This window comes from Motacilla alba, chromosome 4A, assembly GCF_015832195.1.
Source record: "Motacilla alba alba isolate MOTALB_02 chromosome 4A, Motacilla_alba_V1.0_pri, whole genome shotgun sequence".
Taxonomy (NCBI): domain Eukaryota; kingdom Metazoa; phylum Chordata; class Aves; order Passeriformes; family Motacillidae; genus Motacilla; species Motacilla alba.
The window spans coordinates 11,350,420-11,374,936 of record NC_052045.1 but is presented as its reverse complement, the minus strand read 5'-3'; the positions used below and the strand labels follow the sequence as shown (position 1 = coordinate 11,374,936).

Sequence of the window (24,517 nt, the reverse complement as noted above, 5' to 3'; positions counted from 1 at the left end):
GCACGTCTACACAAATTGGCTGTCAATATCAGATATTTTCAGTGAGCTGCTTAACCTGGATGGCAGGATGTGAATGAGGAATTTGGCCTGGCACAGAGTCAATAAAAGCTGCCTGATTAAGGAGACTTCTGTATAGATCCCAATTTGAGATTCACCCTGGATATTCTGGGGAGAGGAGTCTGAGGATCCACTGCTACAACACAGCAGTATTGGTATTAGCAAGAGTGTGACCCTCACAGACTGGCACAAACAATTTTTGGCTAAAATAGTGTTAGAAGAATACCATTGATTCTCTTTTAGTCTGGAATGAAGCTAACACTTTGATGGGACGTGCCTATCAAAGAAAAATATTTGGAAGTCAGAAAACTGAGGAAAGAGCAATGAATACAGTTATGCTTGAAGATCCAAAATAAATATTAACTAGGATCTCATACCTTACATCCTTAAATATTGTCACATTTTTTTTCCTTTTATATATATATATATATATATATATATATATATATATATATATATATATATTTTTTTTTAGCTCACTATTTTGAAAAACATACTTAGAGCTGTAGGAACTGAAGCTGAAAATTTTAGCCCAGAAATCTTAAAGATAAATGTTGCATATAACTAATGTTTATAGCCTAGGAACAGTCACTGAAGGATTTATGAATATTAGATCCTATGAAAGACTTAAGTGCCAAAAAACTCGAGGTCCCTGAGCCAGATATGTTTTGCTGCAGTGCGTGAGACTGAAACCAGTGTCTGCCTGTATCAGCAAGGCTGTGGGTCTGCAGTTGCCTAAGCCCCATGGTCCTTGAGCTTTTCTGGAAGTACTATCTTTGCCTTTATGAAAAACTAAGTTTGTGTAACCTTAGAAATGAGGCCCAGGGAGAAGGATTGTCTAGTGACCCAACTCCCTTTTCTTCTTCCAAGAGGGCACTCACGGCTGGACTGCTGGCTCTCAGTGTCACTGCTGGTGTGCTTTGCACCACTTACCCTCCCTCTTGATGCTTTCATCTATAGAGGACAGGTTGTTACATTGGGTAAGAGACCAGAAGAAAAGTAGCGTGAGTTTGTTGCTTAGTGGGTAGGACTAGCCTGGAAAGAGATTTAAATCATCTCAGACAGAGGAAGCAATCAAAGCTCATGTGCTGTATAGAAGGCAGTATCACTCCTAAGTTTTGAAAGCCGCTGTATCTGTGTTTCATGAGGAGTGTGATGCTGTGCGTGCCTGTTGGAACAAGCCTTGCAAAGGATTTAGATCTCCAGCTGCTGTGGTGTACAACAGTCATTTGTGTCTGAACTGGGTACCCAAATGCCAGTTCCATTAAACTGAAAACCAGAATTGCTGAAACAGACAACTCTGGAACGCTGGCACCCTTGGGAGCTTTAGGCCAAGGAGGTCACTGTTAACAGAATGTTTTCCATGTCAGGCAGCAATGGGGTAACATTTTCCAGGATTTCTGGGTTTTTTTTAGCTTAGGTGGAATTCAGACACACAAGATTTCCTTGACTAAGGTCTTAACATCTGTTAAGATGTTAGCAGAGGTTTCAGCATTCTGATGACATTAATGTAACTTCTTTTTACTTCTGATGTGCAAAATCAGTTCCTTGAAACACTGCAATGTACTGGCCATGATTACTTGGTGCACATGAAGGAGCTTGGCTAACACTGTTTCTGGACAAGGCTGCTGTGGTTCTGAACTGTGTGGACATACCATTACTGGTGTTTGACTGGAAAGCTCTTACTTTGACAAATGCTTCAGCCCATTTCCTAATTAGTTTTGCAAAATAGGTTGATGTAGATGATACTCTTTTTATACTTAAATTTTTGTACAGTATAACTAGATAATAAAAGAAATTTGATTCACTTTAAAGGCCAAATCTTCTGCTATTCACAAAGTGCCTGTGTAGCAGACCCTTTTTGATCCACCCCAGTGGGTCACAATACAAATGCCTTGAATACAAGTTTTAGTCATGCTTTTATATTAATTCAATGACAACAATTTTTGTATAAAGGGGTCCAAAAGTGACAAAGAAAACTCTATTATAAACTCTAGGCTACTTCTTCTTTTCCTGCTTCTTGCTTCTCGTCATTTGCAGGTGTTGCAGGAGCTGCTGTTTCATCAACACTTGGGTATTCATTTGTTGCATTGCTCGATGGAACTGTGGTCACAGGAATGTTTTCTTCATTAGGTACCTGAGCATAGTCTGCATTGGATTGTTTCTGCACCATTTCTCTGCAGAAAGACAGGATTAGGATTGTGATCTCACATGCTGAAATCCCATGTATGCTAGAGTCATTCAGAATAATGAATCTTTGTATTTGCTATCTGAACAGTAACCCTGATGTTACGATGATTTCAAGATTGTGTGGAAAGGTGACAGCACCACTCGTGCTGAGACAGAAAGACTGACAGCATATTAGCTAGAAAGACATCTGCATTGCTAGTTTAAGTGATCCCATTAGAATAAAATGGATTTTAGTATGTTTAAATGTTATGCCAGGAAAGTGGAAAGGGAAACTGAGTGCTGGCAGCATCTGAGGAGTGATAGCAAAACTCGCTGCTTCGTGTGAGCTTTCTGGGAAATTCTATGTAGATCTGGGGTCCCATTGAAGTGCATGAAAAATAGAGTTCAGTCAGAAAAGAATTATGAAAATACTGAAATCTGGAAAGGTCATATAAAATACATTTAGTGTTTTAGAAAATATGGAAATCTATAAGGTAATTAATTCCTTTTATCTTATCAAAATGATAATATACCAACTCCCAATAATGAAGCACTTTCACATGGTAAAAAATATCAGATGCTAGTGGATTAATTCAATGCAGTAAGATTTATTAGTATCTGAGTACAAAACTAGGTGTTGTTGCTACATCAATTGAAAGCAGAAATCAGGTGCATGAGTGACTGATCACTGGTCTGGGTGAGCAGAATTCCATATTAGGAGGTCTTAAACTTGTGCTACAGGGAAGTCACAGTTTTTTTCTGGCCTCAACTATATGTATTATTTAGCATTTTACATCAATGGCCTGAATACAGTCTATATAGTGCATGAGATTATCCCTATTCTGAAGATTTGGCAATTTAAGGGAAAAATGAGCAACCAAAGCACAGAGAAGAAAGCATCTCCAGGGCGGGATCAAAATGGACATTCTGGGCTCCATTCTGTTGTCCAAACCTTGTGTTTCCTGCAATCTGAGATGCCTGGGATTATCCCAAGTGTGTGTCCTGTAATTTCAGATAGCACTAACCTGAGCTCTCTGTGTTTAAATATCACTAAATTTCCTGAAGTGACCCTTAGGTGCTCTTTCTTTTTTTATTTCCTCCATCTGCTTTTAACAGACCCCATTAACTTTAAATCTAAAGAGCTGTTTTTATAACTTGCCACTTTAGTTTGTGTTGTTTAAAAACATTTAGTTCACTGTTTCGGATACTGCTAAGTGGAAGATACCTGTTAAAAATAGGGAAGAGTGCAATAGCACCTTCTGTTAAAAAAACAACAGGTAAAAAGTCCCCCAAAAGCAGATGTTCACTCTGGATGTTTTCTCAAAACTTGTATTATGCATTTTACTTTAGTTCTGGATTAGCAGCAGTGCTTTACAAAAATACTTGTCTTAAAATGAAGTAAACAGAAATTCTTACTGCATCTCATTATTTGGTGACTTCCTATTTTTTGCCTTCTTGGTTAGGACCCAGACAATAATGCAGATTATAGCAGCTGCCAGAATTGCTCCAATCAGTGCTCCAGCAACAATACCACCGTCTGAATCTGCAAAAGAAAGAAAAAGATTACTTGACTTTTAAAAAAGTAGTAGTATAGCAAAATCCCATGTAATTTAGTGCAGCAGGCTTTAGCAGAAGGAAGGGATTGGATTCAAAGAACTCTTTGCAGGAGGGTGGCCAAAGATGCTCCAGGAAAGCGAGAGCTCTGCGCTTGGGTGGTCTTTGCTGCCTCCCTTCTCATTGGGTAGCTCCCTATCCCAACAAACTCCCTGTTTGTGCTGGCTAAGGGAATCATTGGGCCGTAATACTGATAGCAGGTAAAAGCCTTTGCTTTTCAATCATTGCAAACACATCCTGAAGTCCAGGCTGCCTTTAGTTCTGTCTTGCAGCCAGTCGTCACATCTCCAGTGCCCCAGTCCTTGTACTGCCACATTTCACTGATGGTTGTAATTTCTGGGGTGGGGAGACCTCAGTGGGACTGTTGGCTGGAAGAAATTGCTCAAAGCTCCTTGTCTGTCTGTTCTCAGTAAGGACTCTGCAGTCAGAATCAGGTCCAGCTCCTGCTCCTTGCAGGAAATGAAGGTGGGGATGTTAAAACACTTTTCTAGGTTGTTGTAGAGCCTGGACAGGCCTGGATGAAAACTCCAGAGCTCTTCAAATCCTGTTCTGCTGTTACTTAAAAAAAAAATAAAAAATCAAAGCTTCAAAGTTGTTAAAGAATTTTTCCTGCAAGGTGTGTATGTCCTCCAGCAACAATGTGATTGCTTTAGTGTGTTTTACTTACGTTTTGCTGTTAGGTCAAGCTCACAGGTGCTGTTCCCCAGGAGGTTGCTGGCTATGCACCTGTAGTAGCCAGTTTCAAAGGTGGTGAGGTTGCCAATGTAAAGGATGCCAGAGTTTGGATCTGTGACAAGTGGGGAGCAGGTACACATTACTGTTTGTGTTCTGTAGAGGCAAACAGTTCTCTGTAGTGGATAACACAGAGCTATTCAGATATTAGAAAAAGGGTTCACCAATTATTGATTTCTTTCGTGTGGTTTTTTATATTCTTTAAAATAAAACATTTACCTTCCTTGAAAAATGCTCCAGTGGATTCTTTACAGGTGTATTAGGAGCCCCTACTCTGCCAACCAGTCTGGCTGATGTTTTACCCACTCTGATACTGTGGTTGTCTGTGTAACTCCACAAATGAAAATGTAACAGGTCCAGAAAATTTCTGAGAGAGAAGGATGTGCTAGCACTTGAATGACAAATTGATTCAACTTAAATTCATTCAAAGTTTCAAGGAAAGAGAGATCTAAAGACAGACATATTTCTCTCATTTTAACAATTTAAAGGCATGGACAGGACTTCAACTTTTTTTTTAATATATATATTAAATAGAAAAAGCATCCTGTGCTTTTGACAGCTGTCAGTTGATTTGAATAAGTAAAAATATGATTCTGTGACATTGACTATTAAAAGAGGAGGATTAATTTTAATTAGCCTATGTGATACCCAGCATTTGGAATGCTGGAATTTCAGATCCTGGACATGGTATGTTAGTCCTGTGGTTACATACCAAGTTGTTCTGTCACAGGTTTGAGGGTGTTCTCATCGACCTTGTACCAGCGGTAGGTGGGGCGAGGCAACCCCTCTTCACAGTTGCATAGGAGGTAGATCAGATGGCCTTTTTCAGGAGTTCCTTCTACTTTGCAGAAAGGTTTTGATGGTTTGACTGTAAAATAAGAACAGACACATCAGGAGTGCACACCTGGGCTGCAAACATCCGCCTCAAGTTCTGGTACCATGCTGCTGTGAGCAAAGAGCTGAACCCCATCTACGGGTTTCCATCCAAGAGCAGAGTCTCATTTATGGAACTGACCAAAGCCTCTCCCATTAAAAAAATTGAGTAATGTTAAATATATGTACATGGCCTAGGATACAGTTTTATTATCCTCCATTTGCATATTAACTGTTATTAGGGAGGTGTTGAGACTACAACTATCAATTATTTTCATTGTAATGGGCCACTCATTATTCACCATACACCATTCTGCCACATAGCAACATCATTTTCTTTAGAGACATGGCAGGAGCTTTTCCACAGAGAGGGAGAGGATCAAGGCCTAATTCTTTCCGTATATTAGCAGTTGTGAAGGAAATCAGCTATAGTTCTGTTAAAAAATCCATTTTTATATAATGTCCTCACTTTGCACAAAAGGGAAGATTCTGCCCTCATTTACACCATTGCTTTTCATTTCCTACCTCCAGAAATGCTCTTGTGGTTCTTTAGAGCACTGTCAAGGGAAACCACCAGCAATGAACATAGCCCAAACCAACAACTTTTCTTGGTTTTACTTTTTTTTTGCGTAAAAGTGCAATCTTTTACTCAACTGCTCCAAGATTTACTATTTGTTTTGGGAATTTTAGATGAGAATTATCAGTAGTGCTTTGGTTTTTCAGGAAATCAGTTTACATATATCTTTTGCTTATTCCTGGAAGATAGACAAGTGATGCCAAGTTCATCTGCTTTTCATCCTTTCTGCTCTGCCTATTCATGGTGAAACTATTGCTTTCTTCCACACAAAACACACCTTGTACTACTTTCATCCAACAAATACTAAGTTTCTAGAGGTTATGGGAATTGATGTGAGTCAGAACTCTTGGCCTGTGCTGCTGCCTCTCCCTAGATTTGTGCAAGTCACCATGATCAACATTAGGTACAATTAGCAAAGTTTTGGACTGTGCTGGGGCTGCATGTAGTGGTTTCAGTGAGAAGTTCTCACTCCCAGCTGAAATGCTGTTTGATTTTAACCAAAACTAGTATCACTTTGTTTTCCAGTATGAAAAATGGAGCGAAGCTGGGTAATTCTAGCCACCCTCTTACCTGCTTACCTAAGGGAACTTTTTGAGAGCTCAAAGTGACTCTGAAGGTCAGTGGTGGGAGAGTGAGATTTGACTGCAGTTCAGGCAGAGGCAGCTGTGGAGTGGAAGCAGGTCAGCTGTGGCTGGAAGCTAGAGGGCACCCAGGCTCTGCCTGCCTCCAGAGCCCTTGGAAACGCTGCAGCAGTGACTCAGGGAGCTTCCCTCTGCATCACGGGCCTTGTTTACCACAGCCTGTTATTCCCTCTGGCCCTACGCATTTTGAGCTGTGAATTCAGTGTTTCATAATATGGGATGAAAAAGACAATACAGCAATAGAGGGGGGGCACTTACCCAGCACATTGACAATCACAGATTTTTGGCTCTGTCCAGCATCACCCTGAGGGCTGAACACTTCACAGGTGTAGGAACCAGTGTCTGAGGGCTGCATGTTGGAGATTGTTATTGATGCATTCCCTGGACTTGTTGAAGCTGTTATCCTGTTCTTAAATGCTCCATAAGAGTAAGACTGGCCTCCTGAATAATAATAGATCTGTGATAAAGAAACAATTGTTAGTTTAATAACAAAAGATCTTCTTGCTGCTTTGTTTGGTACTCACAATATATTTGATTTCTGATTAAAGCCAAGCAATGTCACCCCCTTTCTTGCCTCCTCCCCCAAGAAAGTAGAAATGAAAACATAGTACATTTGAATACATACTTCTAAAGGTCCTTAAAAAACAAGCTTTTCAGAAATTGTATTTTAATTGTGTAATTGACAGAAGCTAAATCTTTGTGGATACTCCAAGCACAGACTGATGCAATTGCAAAAACAGAAGTGAGACCATTGACCATCATATGACAATTTTATGAAAAAATGCTAAGTCATGCACAGTGAATAATGGTATTAAGTGAAGCACTGATAATTTGTGGTAGCTTTAATAAAAGGCTGAGTAGAAGATTATGACAAGGATGGACCTGTCATTGGAAAAAGTGGGTGGCTGCAGAGCTTTCCAAATACAGAATCTGGCAAACAGAGGACTGAAATGAATTCACAAGACAAAGGTCTAAGCAAACAAGGCACCTGATCTGTTGGCAGTAGATTTGAAAGCCATGAGGATGCAGTGCAAGAACAGAGCAGAGTCATCACACATGCAATTAGAGCAGCCATGCTGTTCTTGTTTGTGTCATCAGCTTTGGAGGCAGTGTCATCGACTATCTTGGTTTTTTGAATTTATATCAGGGAGGAAGTAAAGAATACCTGCTGGCCTCAGTGCTTGGGGGGGGGTTCCTATTTGGGATCAAGAAGTTCCCCTTTTACTAAATAGTAAAAAAAAAATGGTTTGCCAAATGATAGGCATAGTAAGGATAAATGTTTCTAAGGAATGCAGCATTTCCTCCCAAATAAAAATTGCTGATTTAACATTGACTGATTTCACTGACTTCAGTAGCATCAACTGCTCTTAGCAGCATTGTGGAGTAGAAGTGGCCTCATAAGCCCAAACTTGTTGTCTGCTGATGGAGGGGTAGAATTGGGTTCACTGCAGAGCCTGGATGGCAGTCTGAGCCTTGGGCCCTGAGTCTGTTTAGGAACTGCAGCATCTCCTCTGCTCTGGGGTAAGTATAGTAGTTCTCAAGGAGAACCTGCCTTCTGTCCAATCTTACTCTGCTCTGAAACCCTGACCTGAAAGAACAAAGATGTGGAAAGATGTGGATGTGGAAACATCCAAAGATGTTGGATTCATTAATGGTTTTTCTGAGGTGTTAATGATGGTGTTGTATGAACGTGACATATGAAGTGTTTGGGTAGGCAATATGTTCCCCCAGTGTCTACATACACACACTAGGCAAAGTGAACAGTTCCAGCACACTCAGTCACTTCTCTAAACTTGTGAGAGGTGTCCATATAGAATTATAGGTTGTGACCCAAATAGATCTAACATTGTTGCTACTGGCAGTATTCCAGAATCATCAGTGAAGTTGAAGTAACAGCATGTTTGTTAATGGAAATAGTGGGAAAATTCTTGTAGGAAAAAGTTTCACAGACTCCTCTTCACAGGACATTCTCACTTGACTAGTACCAAAATTTCCTTTTGGTCAAAGTTCCCTGCCTTTTAGGGATACTGCAGATCCCTGGTGAGAAGTACAATTTGCTTTACTTCACAGATCAACTGATTGCATTTTGAATTAAGAATATTACTTCTTAATTCTATTTGTCCTCCCTGATATGGTGTTGACTGAAGTCTTTAAGAAATGTTATCTAAAAGCCTTTATTAGCTTAAAGCAAGGTACCCTCCAAAACTCGTTTTGGAGCACAGCTGGTTTATGCAAAGATATGGCTTTGAAATGAAGGTCAGAATCCAGCTTGCACAGCACCAGCAGCTCCAGGACTGCAGCTTGGCCCTCTCTCAAGAGCAGTTTTGCATACTCCTCAGCCAGACTTTATCTCTCCCTGCCCCAGGATTACAAACACCAGGTACAATTGATGCAGGGCTCTGAACACCAAAGCATTCCCAAGGTGTGGAACACTGCTGGTACAGTGAGGAAGCATGAGAGCTCCAGGGTCAGCTCGATGACAGACCTGCTTAGAAAGTGCTGAAGCTGGATGCTCCTCCCAGTTTCCATTGTGTACATACAATACCATCAGTTTTAAAACTGATTTTATACTTTGCAAATGTCTAGAGATGGAACTCTACTGCCAAACCAGAGTCTGGATGGACAAACTGTATTCCCTGGGGAAGGAGAGTGTTCAAAATAGGGAGTTTGGTTTAAACAAATCACTCATCAAAAAAGTTGTCTACCTGGAATCACAAAAACACACAGGCCACATTGTTTCATTCTACATTTATCTGAGTGTGAGCAATAGCTGAGTATTATTTATCACTGTTTCTTGCAAGAGTCTGAAGCTACAAGATCTGTGACTTCTGACTTCAGCCTCTTCTGAGGCTGATGTCCCTGGACAGCTCTCTCCTCTCCAACTGCACTGTTGCAATAGGGGTTCCATCAGCTCTTTACACTAATGTGAAATTAAGCTCTGCACTGATTTAAATGAAGTAATGTGTGTCTTGCTGCAGCATGAGAGGAGTGACAGGCCCATCATATGCTATTAAAGGCTTGATTGTTGGAAAAAGGGGCTAAATTCTACTCAATCTACATCAGAGTGATCTGGGATTATGTGAGAGTAAAGAGTTGCAGAAGGAGTCCATGGAATACTCATTTAGATACAGCCCACCTTCCTGGGAATAAGACTGGCACTGCAAGCTGTAAATGCAGTCAGGACACACCAGTAAACACTGCAGAGGAGCAAATGCTCCTCGGTGTATTTGACCTGGAGTCAGGGTGAATTACGTGCTCAAGTCCTCATACAATGCACTGAAAACTAATCCTGTGTTCTCTCTTTCTGAGTCAATGAATGCAGAAAAAATATTTTGTGTATGCTGTTAAATCTGAGGCAGGTGTCAACACAGCAGAGACTATTTGTTCTCTTCATAGAATCAAACAGAGTCTTACTGGTCATTTTTTGTCAGCCATGAGCATAAAGGCAGTGAAACATTCTCAGGCAATGTGTTCAGTTCCTCTGCAGGCTCCTGCCTGTCCTCTGTTCTCTCCTGTTCCATGCTTATCTCCCTGGCTCTGGAGTTCATTCCCTGAAGGAAGGTGGTAAACACCAAAAAGGCTGAATAATGTTCTGATTAATTGCTGAGTGTATCTCTTGTCCCAAGGGTATGATTGGATTGTGTACACAGGAAATTTCATTTAAGAGGAATATGTTTCAGTTAATTTGCTGGGAATTCATAGTCCATTTTCAACAATACACTCAAAATGGATATTTTAAACCCCGGTTCAAAGTGGTTTTATCCTGTCCTTGACAAGCTGGTTTGTGGCTTTCAGTAAACTGAAATGCAAATCTTTGCAAAAGTGTTTCTGTTTTAATTCAAAAGTTTAAAAAAATTGTTTTCTGTTGAAGATATGGAAAACTTTTTGGTTTTGGGCAACTGCCAGCTAATGTTTTCTGCTACAGACACACATTGACTTTTCTTTCCATATTACCTAAAATATGTGTATGAGAAAACTGTATATTTAGTCAATGGTAGACTTTTTCTGGAAACCTTTTTAATCTGGTGTGATAAATATATATCAAGTACACCATCTTGAATGCAAAAAAAAACCCACAAAGGAAATCTGCTGTGCTTCCCTTCAAACAATAAGCTTTTAATGTCCTCAAGCAAATCATGAGCAGCTCTAGTGAAGTTGATGATTTACCAGAGCAGAAACAATATTGAGGGTGCATTAATGGTTGTTGTTCCTCCTCACCAGCTAGTTTGTTCAGGCAAATTATCATATAATGGTGCCTTTTCACATTTCATGGAAGCAGCTGCCTGGGTGACTAATCAAACAACTGACAGAAAAAGGAGTGGAGATTATCACTTCTAAAACTGTTGTCCCTAATAACTTCATCTGAGACACTAGTTCCTGCTAAACAGCAAAGTTGCCCAGAAGACATCTCTGACCTAAGGAAGGGTTGCAGTTTAGTTGGTTCTTCAACCCGTGGGCCAGGCAGTACCTGGAGCTGCTGTCTCCAGCCATCCTAACCAGAGCTGTGGTTACCCCTCATGTCCACAGGCAGTTTCTCCAGAGTGATGGTGTGTGATATATTTGCCTGCAGAGGAAGCAGTCAGAAGAGCTGAGGCTGAGTTGAGGACTTTCAAAAGCTGCCAGATGTTCAGCAGAGTGTGAGGAGCCCACCTACAGGTTTTTGTGGTGCAACTTCTGTAGGAAGGTCAGCCTTAGGGTGTGAAGGGGGTATCTGAAGAAGCAGGCAGGAAATTAGAAGAAACATGCCTCCCTCTGCTTCTCTTCTTTTGACACGACAAATATATACTAGAATTTGCATAAATAAGTGTCTTTCAGATGGCTTTGGGTGGACACCTTCATAATTTCCAGGTCAATACTCCTCCCATCCCCATCTCCTGGAGTCACTGCATCACAATGCTCTACATGCCTAGTACTTATGGATATCAGAGTTATGAGATGCACTTGAAGGGGCAATGCAAAGTGTCCTGCTAATCTCCACAGAATTCTGACTTCCTGACTGGAGGACACTTTCAGGACATGACCTCTTTTCCAGTACCTGTCTTTCCTCCCCCAGCCTCTTCGCCCTTTCCAGCACATGTAAAGTTCTAGGATCCTGTTGGATGACGTTTTTCTGATGGATTCTGTGTGTGACTCACAGTCTGCCTGGAGAGCTGGAAAGCTCCAGCATCCAGAGAGCCCTGTCATTGAGTTGTTTGTCATTTTCTGTTTGACATTTTCTCAAGCTACTAGAAAATGGAGAATATTAACAACTTTACTGCTTTGAGGTTGTGATCTCTTTTTGAATTCTGAGGACAGACAGAATTTATAAAATAACAACAAGGGGAAAAAATGTTCATCACTTCCCTAAGCATCTTACCATCTAATGAGAGAACAAATGCCACACAACCAGAATGTTAATGGAGGCCCAAAGCTCAGATTCTGAACTCAGCCAGCTAAGAAAGCAAATGTTCACACATGTGTTGGTTTCTTTGACACCTGTCTCATGACTGAGTCTGGGCCCACATCCCTTATTTCATCCACAGCTTCTTTTCACACATTTTTGTCAAAACTCTGATCTGCCAGAAGGTAGTAGGGATATTATAGGGATATCCCTTACTGGGCTTTTTGCATGGGGAATTAAAGGTATCAATAATGACAAGAAGTGTCTTGTCACAATAGTGCATTGGTAGAAGAAGAAAGGGAGGGAGTCAGAAGCCTTTAGAGGATTAATCATTCAGCAGCTTTAACCGATGCAAATATACTGAAGGAGCAGCTCTTTCATGCTCTCACAGTATCATTCTTGTGGCTGAACTATTAGTGAATAATTCCCATCAAGAACAAATGTGTTTTCTTAGTGCATTTGTTGCAAGTGCTCTTCAGCAGTCATTTTTACATGTCAGTTTACATTAGGCTGTACCCTGTACCTCATGGTGAGATGGGAACCCTGCTGCAGTCAGAGAGTTTGGAATGGATTAGGGCTGGAACGCTGAGCTGACAGCTGAGAGGAAGCTGGTTAGCTCAGTGTCCTTGCTATCCATCACTTCTCAAAATGCTTTTATATTCTAGAAAGGAGATCCAGGATGATATTTTTTTTCCATGTAAATATGTAGCCCCAAGTTTGGGCTATCCAGTCTTGCTCACATTCAGCCCAGAGGCTCCTTGTGGGTGCACACACCCTTCAGATACCCTTTGGGTAGAATATTCCTGAAGGTGCCAGTTCAGCCACCTAGAATAGGTGGGGGGGAAAAAAACCCAACACAACAGCTGCATCTAAAATAATTTTGACAGAGAAAAATGCAATAAAAAATAGAGTGAGTTAAAAATTCTGGATCATGCATCCGATTCAACTTATTTCAGTCATGTGCTGGTTTTGAGATTTCAATACAGAATATGAATACAGGTTTCACAGTAGCACAAATCTAGTAAAAGCTGTTTAACTCTGTTTCCCCCTTAAGATTATGGGGATTTTTGTTTGTTTTCTTACCTTGTATCTCCAGCTACATCTTCCCCGTGCATCTGTCACATACACCGTCTTTTGACAAAGACTGACTGACTTTTCATCCATACTCAGAATACCATGACATGGGGAGTGCTGTATTTGAGTAAAAATGTGCTGATCTGAGAGTTAAATGAGACTTTAAATGTTCCCCCAAAATCAAAGAGCCATTTCTCACACAGCTCCCCACCTACCATCCATGCTGATCACGAGGGCAGGGTGCCTCGTGTTCAGTGTTTTATGCAGAAAGTACCTCAGGCCTTGTCAACCACAAGATGAAACAAGCTTATTTCTAAATTCTCCCTAAAATTAGGCAAACTAAGATTAAAGTCCAATGTTTACTCCAAACACTTTGTTACAACTTCATTATTTTCTTCTTGCCTGCACTTCCCTTTGTGATAACCACAGGCAGTCCCCGTAGTCCCACTGACACCCAGAGTCACTCCACGGGCAGTGAAGTGACACCAGCAGCTCCATTCCTCTGCTCTGGAGGTGTTGCCTCTGCTCCCCATGGAGCTGTTCCTTACAGGGCCTGCTCAGGCATCTAAGGGATAGATAAAGCTCATTTTTAAAACATCAGCTCTAGGCAAAAAGAAATGCTGATGGATGAGAGAGGCCTTTTCCAGGAAGTTTTCCTGTACTGCCTCAGGAGGTGCTTCACACAGGCTCATGTTTCTCATGGGCTGGGGTGGACTGCTCTGCTCCCAGGCTGGTGTCCCCTGCAGCACTGGCAGCCTCTGCAGCGCAGGGTCTCAGGTGTCTTGTGGCTGAAAGTGTGTGAAGGTGTCCCCCGAGCTGCTCAGACTACATGGAGGGGAATTTGTTCTTTCAGAAGCTTGTATGGAACCCCCCCATATACAGGGCTGGCTGGCCTCTGGCTCCCACCTGGGGTAGCCCAGTGGCCACGACTGTGCCTTGCTTTGTGCTGGGCAGCGGAGTTGTGCGGCTGTTGGGACTACTGATAGTCTGAATTTGGAGTGTCAGGGTGGAAGGAGCTGACCCATCTGTGCTCAGGTCACTCTTCTTGCCTCTTTGGGCTTTCCCTCCTTGTCCCCTGTTTCTGACCATGTGCCACAAGTTTGCTTTTTTTTGGAGAAGATTTTCATAAGAGTTCTCTCAATAATTTTGTTTTGCCTAAAAGTAACAGGCATCCATGCCCTTTACTCATATAGTGAATTAAAAATTTCAATCACGAATCCTGCCCTGGGCACATCTTGGTTAGCCAGGCAGTGTCCCTGGTCATTTCCCTGACTCTAGCTGTGGGTGGCCTGGGCTGAGGCTCAGGGTGTGGCCCAGGTCAGGTTCAAGAGTTGTATTTGGCTTTGCAAGGCTGCAGCCTCGCCTGTGAAGAGTCAACAGAGGCTTCAGCTTTCAAACATTTACTTATGTGCTTTACACTGGGGCCAGCTGAGTGACTCAGAGCATGAAATGAAGCACAGATGTAGGTCCTAGCAGGAGCTGAGACTTTACCTTATGAACCAGGCCAGGCTGTGATGTACCCTGGGTGAGCAGGGCAGTGTCAGCCTCAGTTTGTTGGGATGTAAAATAGACATCACTCAGTGTTGGAAAGTTCTCAAGATGCTTGGCTGGGCGTAATTATTTAAAACTTAAATTCAGCATTAAAGGGCATGTTGCTCAGGGCTAAATGGCAAAAATAAAAATATGTACGACATTCTGTTTTCCATGATTTTATACTTACATTATTAAGTTCAAGTGAGGGAAATTACTTCTACTAGAGAAACTTCTCAGGAAAAGAGCAGAGAAAAAATGTTTATATTCACCCACTAAAGCTGTGCTGTCTTCAAAAGAGTGCTGTGAACCTCTGGCTCTGTTTGCTGGCCCCCTTTTCCCCGTGCTGCCTGTGAGCAGCCTGGCTGTGCTGTCTCCTCCTTGCCCGTGGTGTAACTGCCATGGCTGGAGCTGTGAGCACCTCTGGCAGCCCTGGGGAGAGTGGGCAAGGCAGGACAGGGCAGGAAAGCACGACAGCAAGCAGCAAAACACAAAATCAACCTCACCCAGGCTGTGTTGGGGGGCAGATCAGGCAGATCTGCATCAGTAGCGGGGCTGCAAAGTAAGGAAAAGACAGCCTGCCCTTGTGGCAAGGTAAAATCTGCTGCTGAGTACTTAGGGACATTAAATTAATACTGGCACTAGTTCTGATCTGGCCTTACTGATTTCACTGCAGCCAGGACTGTACCTGAGCTTATGGATCTCAAAACACTGTAACATCTGGACTGTAAGTGGCAGTGTAAAGTAAAGGGTTACCTATGGCTTCTGCTTTTTATATGTTATATCCTAAAATCTAGTAATTTAACCCTCCCATTCATTAATGCTTAAAGTCAAAAGCTTCTTAATGGTATAAATTTGCCTTAATTATACATAACATTTATAAATGTATACAATGTTTACAGCTTGCCCTGTTACTTGTTGCCACTGTAGAGAGAAAGGGCCATGTTTTCAATTGTTTAAACAAACAGTGTTTATTAAAATCAATATTTTTTCCACACATATTTGTTATAGAGAATATCTCCTCTGCTTAATCTTATTATTTTCAGTACAGTGCCTGTGTGAATAACATGGTCATCAAGACATCTAGCATTTAGTAAGATGTCAGGAATATTTTAAAATTTAGTAGGTGGGAGAAAATGTATTTTCTGCAACTTTTTACAAAACTTCTAAGTCTCCTGTCTTCAAAATATTCGGCAGAATTTTCCAATATTCAAAAATGGAATTTGAAAATGTTATCCAATTAGTTGCTGAAAAAAAGGGCAAATTTTTAGTAGAGCCAGAATTTTCAACATTTTTTTCAGGGCAAATATATGCTATTTACAAGGAAGTGTTTGGTACTTTGTTATGGATCTGTTAGAAGAATCTAAATATCTCATAAAATGAAATAATTTTATTCCAGTTAAAATTCAAGCTATTGTTCTGGTATTCAGTAAGATATGGTGCCAGTCTTTCCAATATAGTTGGGTTTGTCATTTTACCAGCATATTAAATATGTTTTTGCATTGCATGTTAGTATTGTTTTACCTAAACAATGAAAGCCAAAGCTGGCAACCTCCTCCATTTTCATGCATATGTTTCCTACTTGGAACAAAATGTGAAACTTAATTCAGCAGTGTGCCAAAGCACCAGGGCAGAGCCAGGTTTGGAGAGAGATTATATTTTTGTTTAAACTTGTGAGAGGAAAACATGCAGGCTTTCAGGTTCCCAGTCCTTTCTCAGAAACTCAGAAGAGTCGTCAGCCTAAAATAGAAATACCAGCCTCATTCAGAGGGAGGGTGAAAATACAATTTTATGTTCATCTGTGTCGTGTGATTTCTTAAACTGTATTTTCCACAAGCAGTCACAAGCCTTTCTTCCCAGTGTTTGCATTAACACCATTAATTTTATTGTCAATAGGTTCAAAATGGTAAGGAATCGCCAGGTGGTGGTGAAAGGATACAGGGTCAAGTCATACAAGACTGAATGGGTTGCTGAAAGCATTTTAAAAAGAGCAGTGCCCCAGTCCTGCACCCTCCAGGAACAGCAGCAGGATCCAGGGAGCAAAGGGAACCCTCACTGAGCCTCCCAGCCCAGGAGAGCTGAGCTGCAGGGACAGGAGACTGTGCCTTGGTGAAAAGGAGAAGGGGAGTGGCACTCACCCATGGCCTTTCCAGATTGAACTGACTTTATGTAATGAAAATGCAAATCACCCATCACAAGCACAGCCATTACAAATGTGTGAATTTGCCGTGAAATTACTTTCAGATGGGGGAATCCTGCTGCAATTTTTCCCAGCAGTGTTCCCATGGACCTTATAGGCACAGCTTTCCCAGTGCCTGTAGTGAGAGCTGCAGAAGCCAGGAGGGAGCACTGGAGGGATTGATCCATAAGGTTTCCCTGACATCTGGTAGTCTTGCATTGGTTAGGTCTTGTTGAGTGTATTCTGAACTACCCACAGTATTTTATGATTGTAATTTTCAGGGGGTATTTTTCTCATCGTTAGCCAGATTTTACAAATGGTTTTCTCCTCTTGGATCTCTTGAAACTGTATGATTCTCCCTCTAAAGTACTTATAACTGCAATCTGCTCATTTCCCTTGATTGTAACCAGAAAAAAAAAGTCATTTAGTGTGTTGCAATATGGAAAATTTGATGCAAGTAGAACAGAAAGACTCTAACCAAACCTGGACAAGATGAGCTTGATCCTATGTCAGTGCTGTACTTCCCACCTGAACAAGCAATCATAATTTAAGATGTAACATACTGGATCAAAATTGTAATATATTGTACTATATACAACTTAGGAAACCTGTTGCTACCACCCTTTCAGGAATAATTCTTCATTTAATAAAATAGTTTTAACTTGAGGAAAGCAAACAATGAGTAACAACTACTCAGTCAGACAAGGTGTGCCTACATCAGCCTGGCTCTCAGCTAGAGTCAGAATTTGGGATGGGCCCAGAGTTTGTGCTTGGCACTGATACAGGCTTCATATGTGGCTGTGATTTACTGCAGGTGAGTGAGCAGTTCTGTCCCAGGTTAAATTGCCATTTCTTACATTTTGGCTGTTGCTGTTCAGTACCAAATACATTACAACCTGCACATTCTGCAAATTGCAGGCTAATTCTGCTGTAATTGAGAAACCAAATGGAAGGTGTAATGGCAAGCCTCCTACCAAAATATTAGTAGGAAATAATAATGAACAGGACAAAAATATCCTGAGTATGGACTGTGACACTCCTCTAAGTCAAATCTCTCTACATCAACTCTCAGCTGTAACACCAGGCAGGAGGATTGAACTTCCAGAAAAAAAAAATGCTGGCAACAGGATAAAAACAATGGGAAATGATTGTCCCACAAGCACAAGCCTGACACCAGGGCATGGAAAAGGAATCCCAGTCATCTTCAAGGATTCAGCAATTCACTTCTAATTAGGATTTCTTCTTGCAAAGGAATGTGTTGCTGACTGCTCACCACCTGTCAGGACTGAGCTGATGGGAACTCATACCCCGTGTGTTATGGAATGAAATTCATGGGTTCATTTCCCCACCAAGACATAAGATGAACAGATAGTTCTTGAGGTTTGGGCAGTAGTGTGAGTACATATAAGCAATATACATCCCATTCCTGACCCCTTCCAGGCAGACCAGGCTGCTCTGCAAGGTCTTTCAGCCACGTGAGAGGCTCAGTCTTGGACCAAGTCACTGCTGGTGTTGGTGTCCTTCCCAGGCCCATCCATGCTGACACTCCAGCCTACACACAGTCTCATTATCCCCCAGAGTATGATATTGTTTGGCTCTGCAGCCTTTTGGGGTCTCGGGAAGGGCAGGGACCATTTGCCCTTGACCTGTAATTGTTCTGTTTCCACAGTGACAGCCATGGGATGCTGGGAAATACCAATGCAAGTTTGCTGTGGCAAATTTCCTGCTATGACAACTTTCTGCAGAGCGCTGCCAACACTTGCTGTTCACTTTGTGCTCACAGCCCACCACCATGCACAGCTCCTCTTACTGAGCTGCCAAAAGACAACTGCAGTGCCTGAGTCAAGGAGCTCTCATTTGACCCTTAAATGAGGAACAACACATTGTCATAGCAAGGGCGTCTCACCAGGAAAGCAGCTTTCACAATGGCAGGAAATATCTGCCAGACAAGAGAAAGGGGAGCTGGTCCAGGAGCTGCAGCACTTGTGTGATTTTTGGACACCTGATCTTTGCTTCACGCTTCCTGTGTGACTTGGAGCAAGTTGTTTGAGCATCTGAATCACTTTTGTACTTTTTCATCAGTTTGTGAAGGCATTCAGGCATGTCAGTGGGAACTAGGAGCCTAGATAGTTTGTTCATCTGCCCCTAAACTTCACTGCACCCCAGTCCTTAATCTCTAGGGTAGGAACCCCAACATTACCTGGTCTGTAGTAAGGATAACCCCATCAAACATAACAAGACCCTTTAAGGACTTAAGGATATCTCAAATATGATTTCACAGTAATAATAAGCAAATGTCTTACGGTGTGCAGCTGGCTCTCTTTGGCACTGTAAAAACTCCACTGAATAAAGAAGTTTCCCAGGGATCCAGAACTGGTGTATGTGCAGAGGAGGGTTGCGTTTCCACCTGTTGTGACATTCACTGTCTTCTCAGGGACTGTCACCACGACCCCACTGGTATGGCCTGTGGGCAGTGAGTGTGGAGAGGAGAGATCAGCTGGGGCTGCCCTGGGAGCCATGCAGGAATTATTACTCTCGGTGTTATTGAAGAAACTGTAGAATGTACCTAGCTGTTCTCCTTTTCAGTACAGCTTCCCTTGGGCTTTGTGTGGAAATTTCAGAGATAACAAGCTGGGACTGAGTAAAAGCTAGCAAGCAAATTAATCCCCCAGAATACTCGTGCCCTTATGACAAATAATATTCTTAACAAGCAGAGTTCCTAAACCCATACTTGTCTCATTGGCTGATAGTCATCTTCTCACTAAGAGTCTGTGGTTAAACTGAACCTTTTTCTGCACTCATGGTGCTCTCCTGTGCTTGGACTCTCATTCACAGCTGTGTCTACCCCTCTCTTACACCTTTCTTGCCCTTTTTGGTTTTTTTTGCAGTTATTTCATTAGATATCTGGTCTCCTCCACTGTGGAGCATCATCACCTCCAGTATTCTCACTTCATACACCCTCATGTTCTGACTGGGACTCGGTGGCACTGATGGATCCCTCAGGCTGGTGTCCAGCAGCTTTCCTCTGCTTTTTTTGCTAACTACTTTTTTTTTTTTTTTTTGTTTATGTTTCTAAGTGTTTACCTCCAGAAGCTGTTTTGGTTTTGGGTTTTTTTTTTTTTTTTTCCAATGCTATTACATTGGAAAGTCAAACTAAACTTTTTAGAAGTGCTTTTACTGTGTGGGTTGTAGGGAGTTCTTTGGTAACTCAATCAACCCTTTCTGTTGGGCTCAGAGCAGAAAGGGAGCAAACATAACTTGTGAGCCCCTCCCCATAGTGCTCTGATCAGCCTTGACTACACAATCACAGTAATGAAAGGAATCAAGCACCACCTCACAGAATTTATCTGTTTCTATCCTCTGTGAATTACTAGCCATGATGACACATGACAGCAAAGATAGAGCTGTCAGAAAAATAAGTTTGAATTTCAGGGTTTTGTAGGTCACTGGGTCCAGTTTGAAAGCGAATGTCTAAAGATTCAGACTGAGAATGTATTTCTTTTCAATGGGATGGAAAACATTAAACACTTTGGAGCTTTCTATGCAAAACAGGCAAGGTGAGAATTTAATGTTATAATCATTTTCTTGTGGATTTATTGCATATATTAATGATTGAGACAAAGATGTAAAATATTTTTCTCAATGCAGGATGTATGCATCTTATGTTGGGGTGCTGCTTTTGAGAGTTGAAGCAGAATCTGCAGTAATATTAAAGAGTATTTTGCTGAAATTAACATCCCTGTGTGAGAAAACATTGTTCATAAAAAGAAACTACCTATTTTGTCATTTTTAACTATTAAATATTGCAACTTCATGAGATAAGTTTGGAAACCTATCTGAACTGTTTTCCTTGTTTGATGGCTTCAATAGTAAAAGCTCACTGCAAGGAAAATGGAATAATATACTTTCTGTGTTGATGGTGGCTAGGATGAAAATTAGTGGGTTTAAATTACAACAAGATTTATATTAAATGTGAAGACATATAATATAGTGTCACAGGAATGGCTGGAGACTGACCTAAATGTGTCAAACCTGCCCTGGGGAAAGAGGGGATCCCAGGACTGGCTGCCAGTTCTGCTTGTCTTGTGAGTTCACAGCAGCTTAATCCTTTCTGAGATCTAATAGAAAAGCTGTGCCATCTTATTTTAGGTATCTCAGTTCACTGTTCTCAGCTTTAAGAATTAGTGTTGGCCAGGGGATGATTGTTTCCTGCCACAGTCGACGAGTATTTATTTTCTGCTCTTTGCAGGATTAAAGGTACTGTCTTTCAACACAATGTTATTCTACTAAAACATCCATTTTCCAGTCATCTGCTCCACATATTTACTTTATCTTTCTCTGGTTTTAGAGTCAGGAGTGCCACAGAGTCTGACTGTTAAAAGCTCTTCCAGAAAAAAATAATTTTAGCAAAAATTACTCCACAAAGCATTCTAGTTTCCATAAAACTATACCTTGAAGAAATACATTTCATTGAAATAATCTTCACTCAAGTAAAATGGCTGTTTTAACCAATGCTAATTGCAACATGGATCTTTTGACTGACAGCAGAGTGAATTGGCCCCACAGAGCCTGTTTCCTCACCATGACTGTTAATGGCAGTTTCACTTTGCATTTCTGGCTTCCAACCCCTATTTCCTACATACAGGCCTGTTGGTTTTAATTTTTAAAAGTGCAGAAATAAGAAATAACACGGTGAAAACAGTTTGTGTGAACAGGACCATAACTTGTTAAAAATGGTTGATCCGTGTCTTTGCTCATCAATATTATAGTGAGACTGTTTCCTTCCCACAGAGAAAGTCATTGCAGTTCATCAGGAATCTCCCACTTTCACTGAAGTCCTTTGCAGTTTTTAATACTGATGAAAAAACCCCAAGTTTGCTGATTTTTACTGAGCCACAAGAGAAACCCCCAGTCAGTAGTGCCCACCAACATGGGCACATTGCTAGTCTGAAATCCAGAACTTGCAAATGAGAGGACATTGCTTTGAAAAGTATATGTGGTACCAATTCTGAACTACTTTTCATATCTAAGGTAAAAATCTGTTGGGTTTATATGTGTATGAGAGTTAGAACACTGAAACTCCAGGAGTAGCTACTTAAAATATTTCTATGGCACTCAAATCAGATAATTCCATCTGGAAAAGAAGATGTGAAAACTAAGTTTCATTTTCTGTAGTGGATACAGGGGCTGTTTATCTCCATGGAGCATTAAAATGACTGCTTCCGTATATATTAAAAGTAAAGCTTAGCACAGTGAAATGCCCTTGAAATATCAATAATACCTAGTTTTTACTATACCATAAAATTCCTGGATTTCACAAAGTATTATGTCCTCATTTAATTAAAAGATTCTTTGCATGCTTAAAGTTAAGCATCCCCCCAAAAATTTTTTGGTGGTTGAGGGACTGAGGCATCATTTTCCAGCCCTATTATCAAGGGGAGACAAAAGCCAAATATGGAAAAACCTGGCCTTGAAACACATGAAAGACCTGAACGCTCCATACGAGAGCTCTTTGCCTCTTCCTGACATCAGAGCAAAGCATTAATCTACCAAAGCCAAAATTCTGCTCTCAGGAAAAAACCTCTTACCAGGCAGGGGTCAGTTTGTGGATTTCCAGAGGATGGTCTGGCAGTATAGCCAGGATTTTTATTCCATCCTGAAATAATTTATCTCCAAACTTCTCCTGGTTTGCTAGTGAGGCTCACCTACTCTCTTGCTTCCACAGGCTCCTTTGTTCCAGCACTATTTCAATCAGTTTGTTATTCTTACCTGCAAGGATGGCTAGAATTGGAAATATCTTCAGCATTGTTGCACACATCTTGATGCTGGGAGAGAAAAGAGACCAGATGCTGCTTCTGGCTTCGACTGAAACTGAACTGGTTTATTTTTTGAAGTTGGTTTTTTGATTTCCTTATCAGCTGTGTATCAACACGTCAGTGAGCTGTTTCATTCTCCTTTATCACATGTGTGCCTTTCTCCAACTAGTGGTGTGACTGTTCACTTGAAACCATTTTGTGGGGTTTGAGCAACCGAGGGTTTTGTTAATAATAAACCTTTGAATCAGAGAAGCCCAAATCCTCCCACTTTTGCCAGGCCCTGCAGTATTTGCCTACTTAAGTATTTCCACTGAGTACAAGAAAAGTATTTCTGGAGCTATTTAGCAGTCACCCTGATTACTACTGTTGGGGTCAGGCCTAATATGAATAATCTTTATTTCCTGTTAATTCTGTAATTTCCTTTCAAAAATGGGCATGTGTAGATAATACATTGTCAGTACATTTTCAATTGAAAGCATGTATCTTATACATTTTGTTCAGCTTCCTGCAGGAGCCAGATTTGCTTTTTGTGCTCCATGGTGTTTGACTGAGGCTGATTCAGAGCCCTGAGCTGCAATGGGAGTAGCTGGCTCTGTACACAGCCACGGGGAGTGAGTGCCTGAAGACAGAGCAGAGGGCAGCATTGCCTTGTACATGTGTGCCTGCACCTGGGACCAAGGCAGGTAACATGGCCAGGGACTTATTCCATGCTTGTTGAAAACATGGGACTAATTCATGCCTGATGATCCCATGGGAAGCCCTTTTGGAAGGTGGGGTTCAGCATCAGGGGCCATGTGAGGTTGGAGGGGAAAGGTATGACCAGGCTCTCTCAAGTGATATGGTGGCAGATTCTTCAGCAAAGAAGTCAGGTTGCTGCTTGCATCAGTTACTGTTGGGACCAGGTTTATGGACTATTTTATTCTGCCAGATATTTCTGTGCATGGCAGATGCCTGAATAATCTCTGGGCAGATGGCAGGGTTTGGTGGTATTTTTATATGAGTCATCTCCAAAAGTTTTGGAGATGTCTTCTCCTTGGTTCTGACTGTCAGCACTTCACACAGATTCCCACAGAGTGTGCAGTGCCTGTATTTAAACCATAGGATGGGCAGGTCTTGCAACTGCTAAATGTCTGGTCCAAGAATCACAGGGGACCCAGAGTCCAAAATGCAATAGGTACATTGAAAAACTGAAATTCAAATTCAGATTTCTTCCAAAAGTTGAAAAGCATTTAGATTCACCTCCACTGAGGAAGTGTGGACAGATCACAAGCACTCATGGGAAGCCTCACTGGCTTTCCCCAAAGCCTAAAATGGGAGCTGCTGCTGATTTCCAGTCATTTAACCATGGATGAGTGCAAATGATCTGAACATGAGACAACCTGCAGACACATTTCAGTGATTGCCTGTGGCAGCTCCATGATACCCAGGAGTCTGATGGGTACCTCACAGAGCCCCGATCCTTTGCATAAGACAGCAATTTCCAAGAAGATGAAAAAAAACCACTGCCACCCTGCTGAGTAAGCCAGCACCTGAATCTTTACCACAGTATCAGTGTGTCCTCTAATTCCCTCTCATCTATCAACACCAAAGTCCTTTCCCTGGCATTTAAAGCTCCCTCAGCTAATATGTAGCTTTGTTACATTCACTTTTTTGCCAATTTAAAAAATCACAGAACTACATTCCTGGAGGGTGAAATGCTCAGTTTGACCAGAGAACAGGAGCCAAGAACACAAATTCTGTATCAACATGTGGCCCTTTAATCCTGAGGTGAAGGCTGAGATTACCAGTCACAGAATGGGAATAGCTCATAGCATAACATTGCAACCATTACCCTGTTTTACAGAGGATTCTGAACAGCAGGAGTGTTTATGTTTG

The 24,517-nt window shown here is 41.5% G+C and overlaps 1 protein-coding gene across 2 annotated transcripts; it reads right to left on the bottom strand.

The window, feature by feature from the left end:
• Positions 1-521: 521 nt before the first annotated feature.
• On the bottom strand, positions 522-22,905 carry VSIG1 (V-set and immunoglobulin domain containing 1). Of its 2 annotated transcripts, XM_038122890.1 has the most exons (8): positions 22,596-22,905; positions 19,130-19,290; positions 13,127-13,234; positions 6,922-7,120; positions 5,285-5,440; positions 4,508-4,627; positions 3,643-3,769; positions 522-2,234 (listed from the first exon to the last, which is right to left on the bottom strand). In XM_038122890.1, the coding sequence occupies exons 1-8, from the start codon at positions 22,642-22,644 to the stop codon at positions 2,051-2,053; spliced, it is 1,104 nt and encodes a 367-aa protein (XP_037978818.1). In that variant the 5' UTR covers positions 22,645-22,905; the 3' UTR covers positions 522-2,050. The 2 variants fall into 2 exon arrangements, with proteins under 2 accessions (XP_037978818.1, XP_037978819.1); XM_038122891.1 differs by lacking the exon at positions 13,127-13,234 and having other exon boundaries at positions 22,596-22,893.
• Between the last annotated feature and the right edge of the window lie 1,612 nt (positions 22,906-24,517).

What these genes read in the sequence shown, in the direction of transcription:
- VSIG1 (XM_038122890.1), bottom strand. Translation starts at nt 22,644, where the DNA reads ATGTGTGCAACAATGCTGAAGATATTTCCAATTCTAGCCATCCTTGCA. An exon ending in AATTCTAGCCATCCTTGCAG is followed by an intron (nt 19,291 to 22,595) that starts GTAAGAATAACA and finishes CACTGCCCACAG; the next exon opens with GCCATACCAGTGGGGTCGTG. An exon ending in TCACCAAATAATGAGATGCA is followed by an intron (nt 2,235 to 3,642) that starts GTAAGAATTTCT and finishes GTCTTTCTGCAG; the next exon opens with AGAAATGGTGCAGAAACAAT.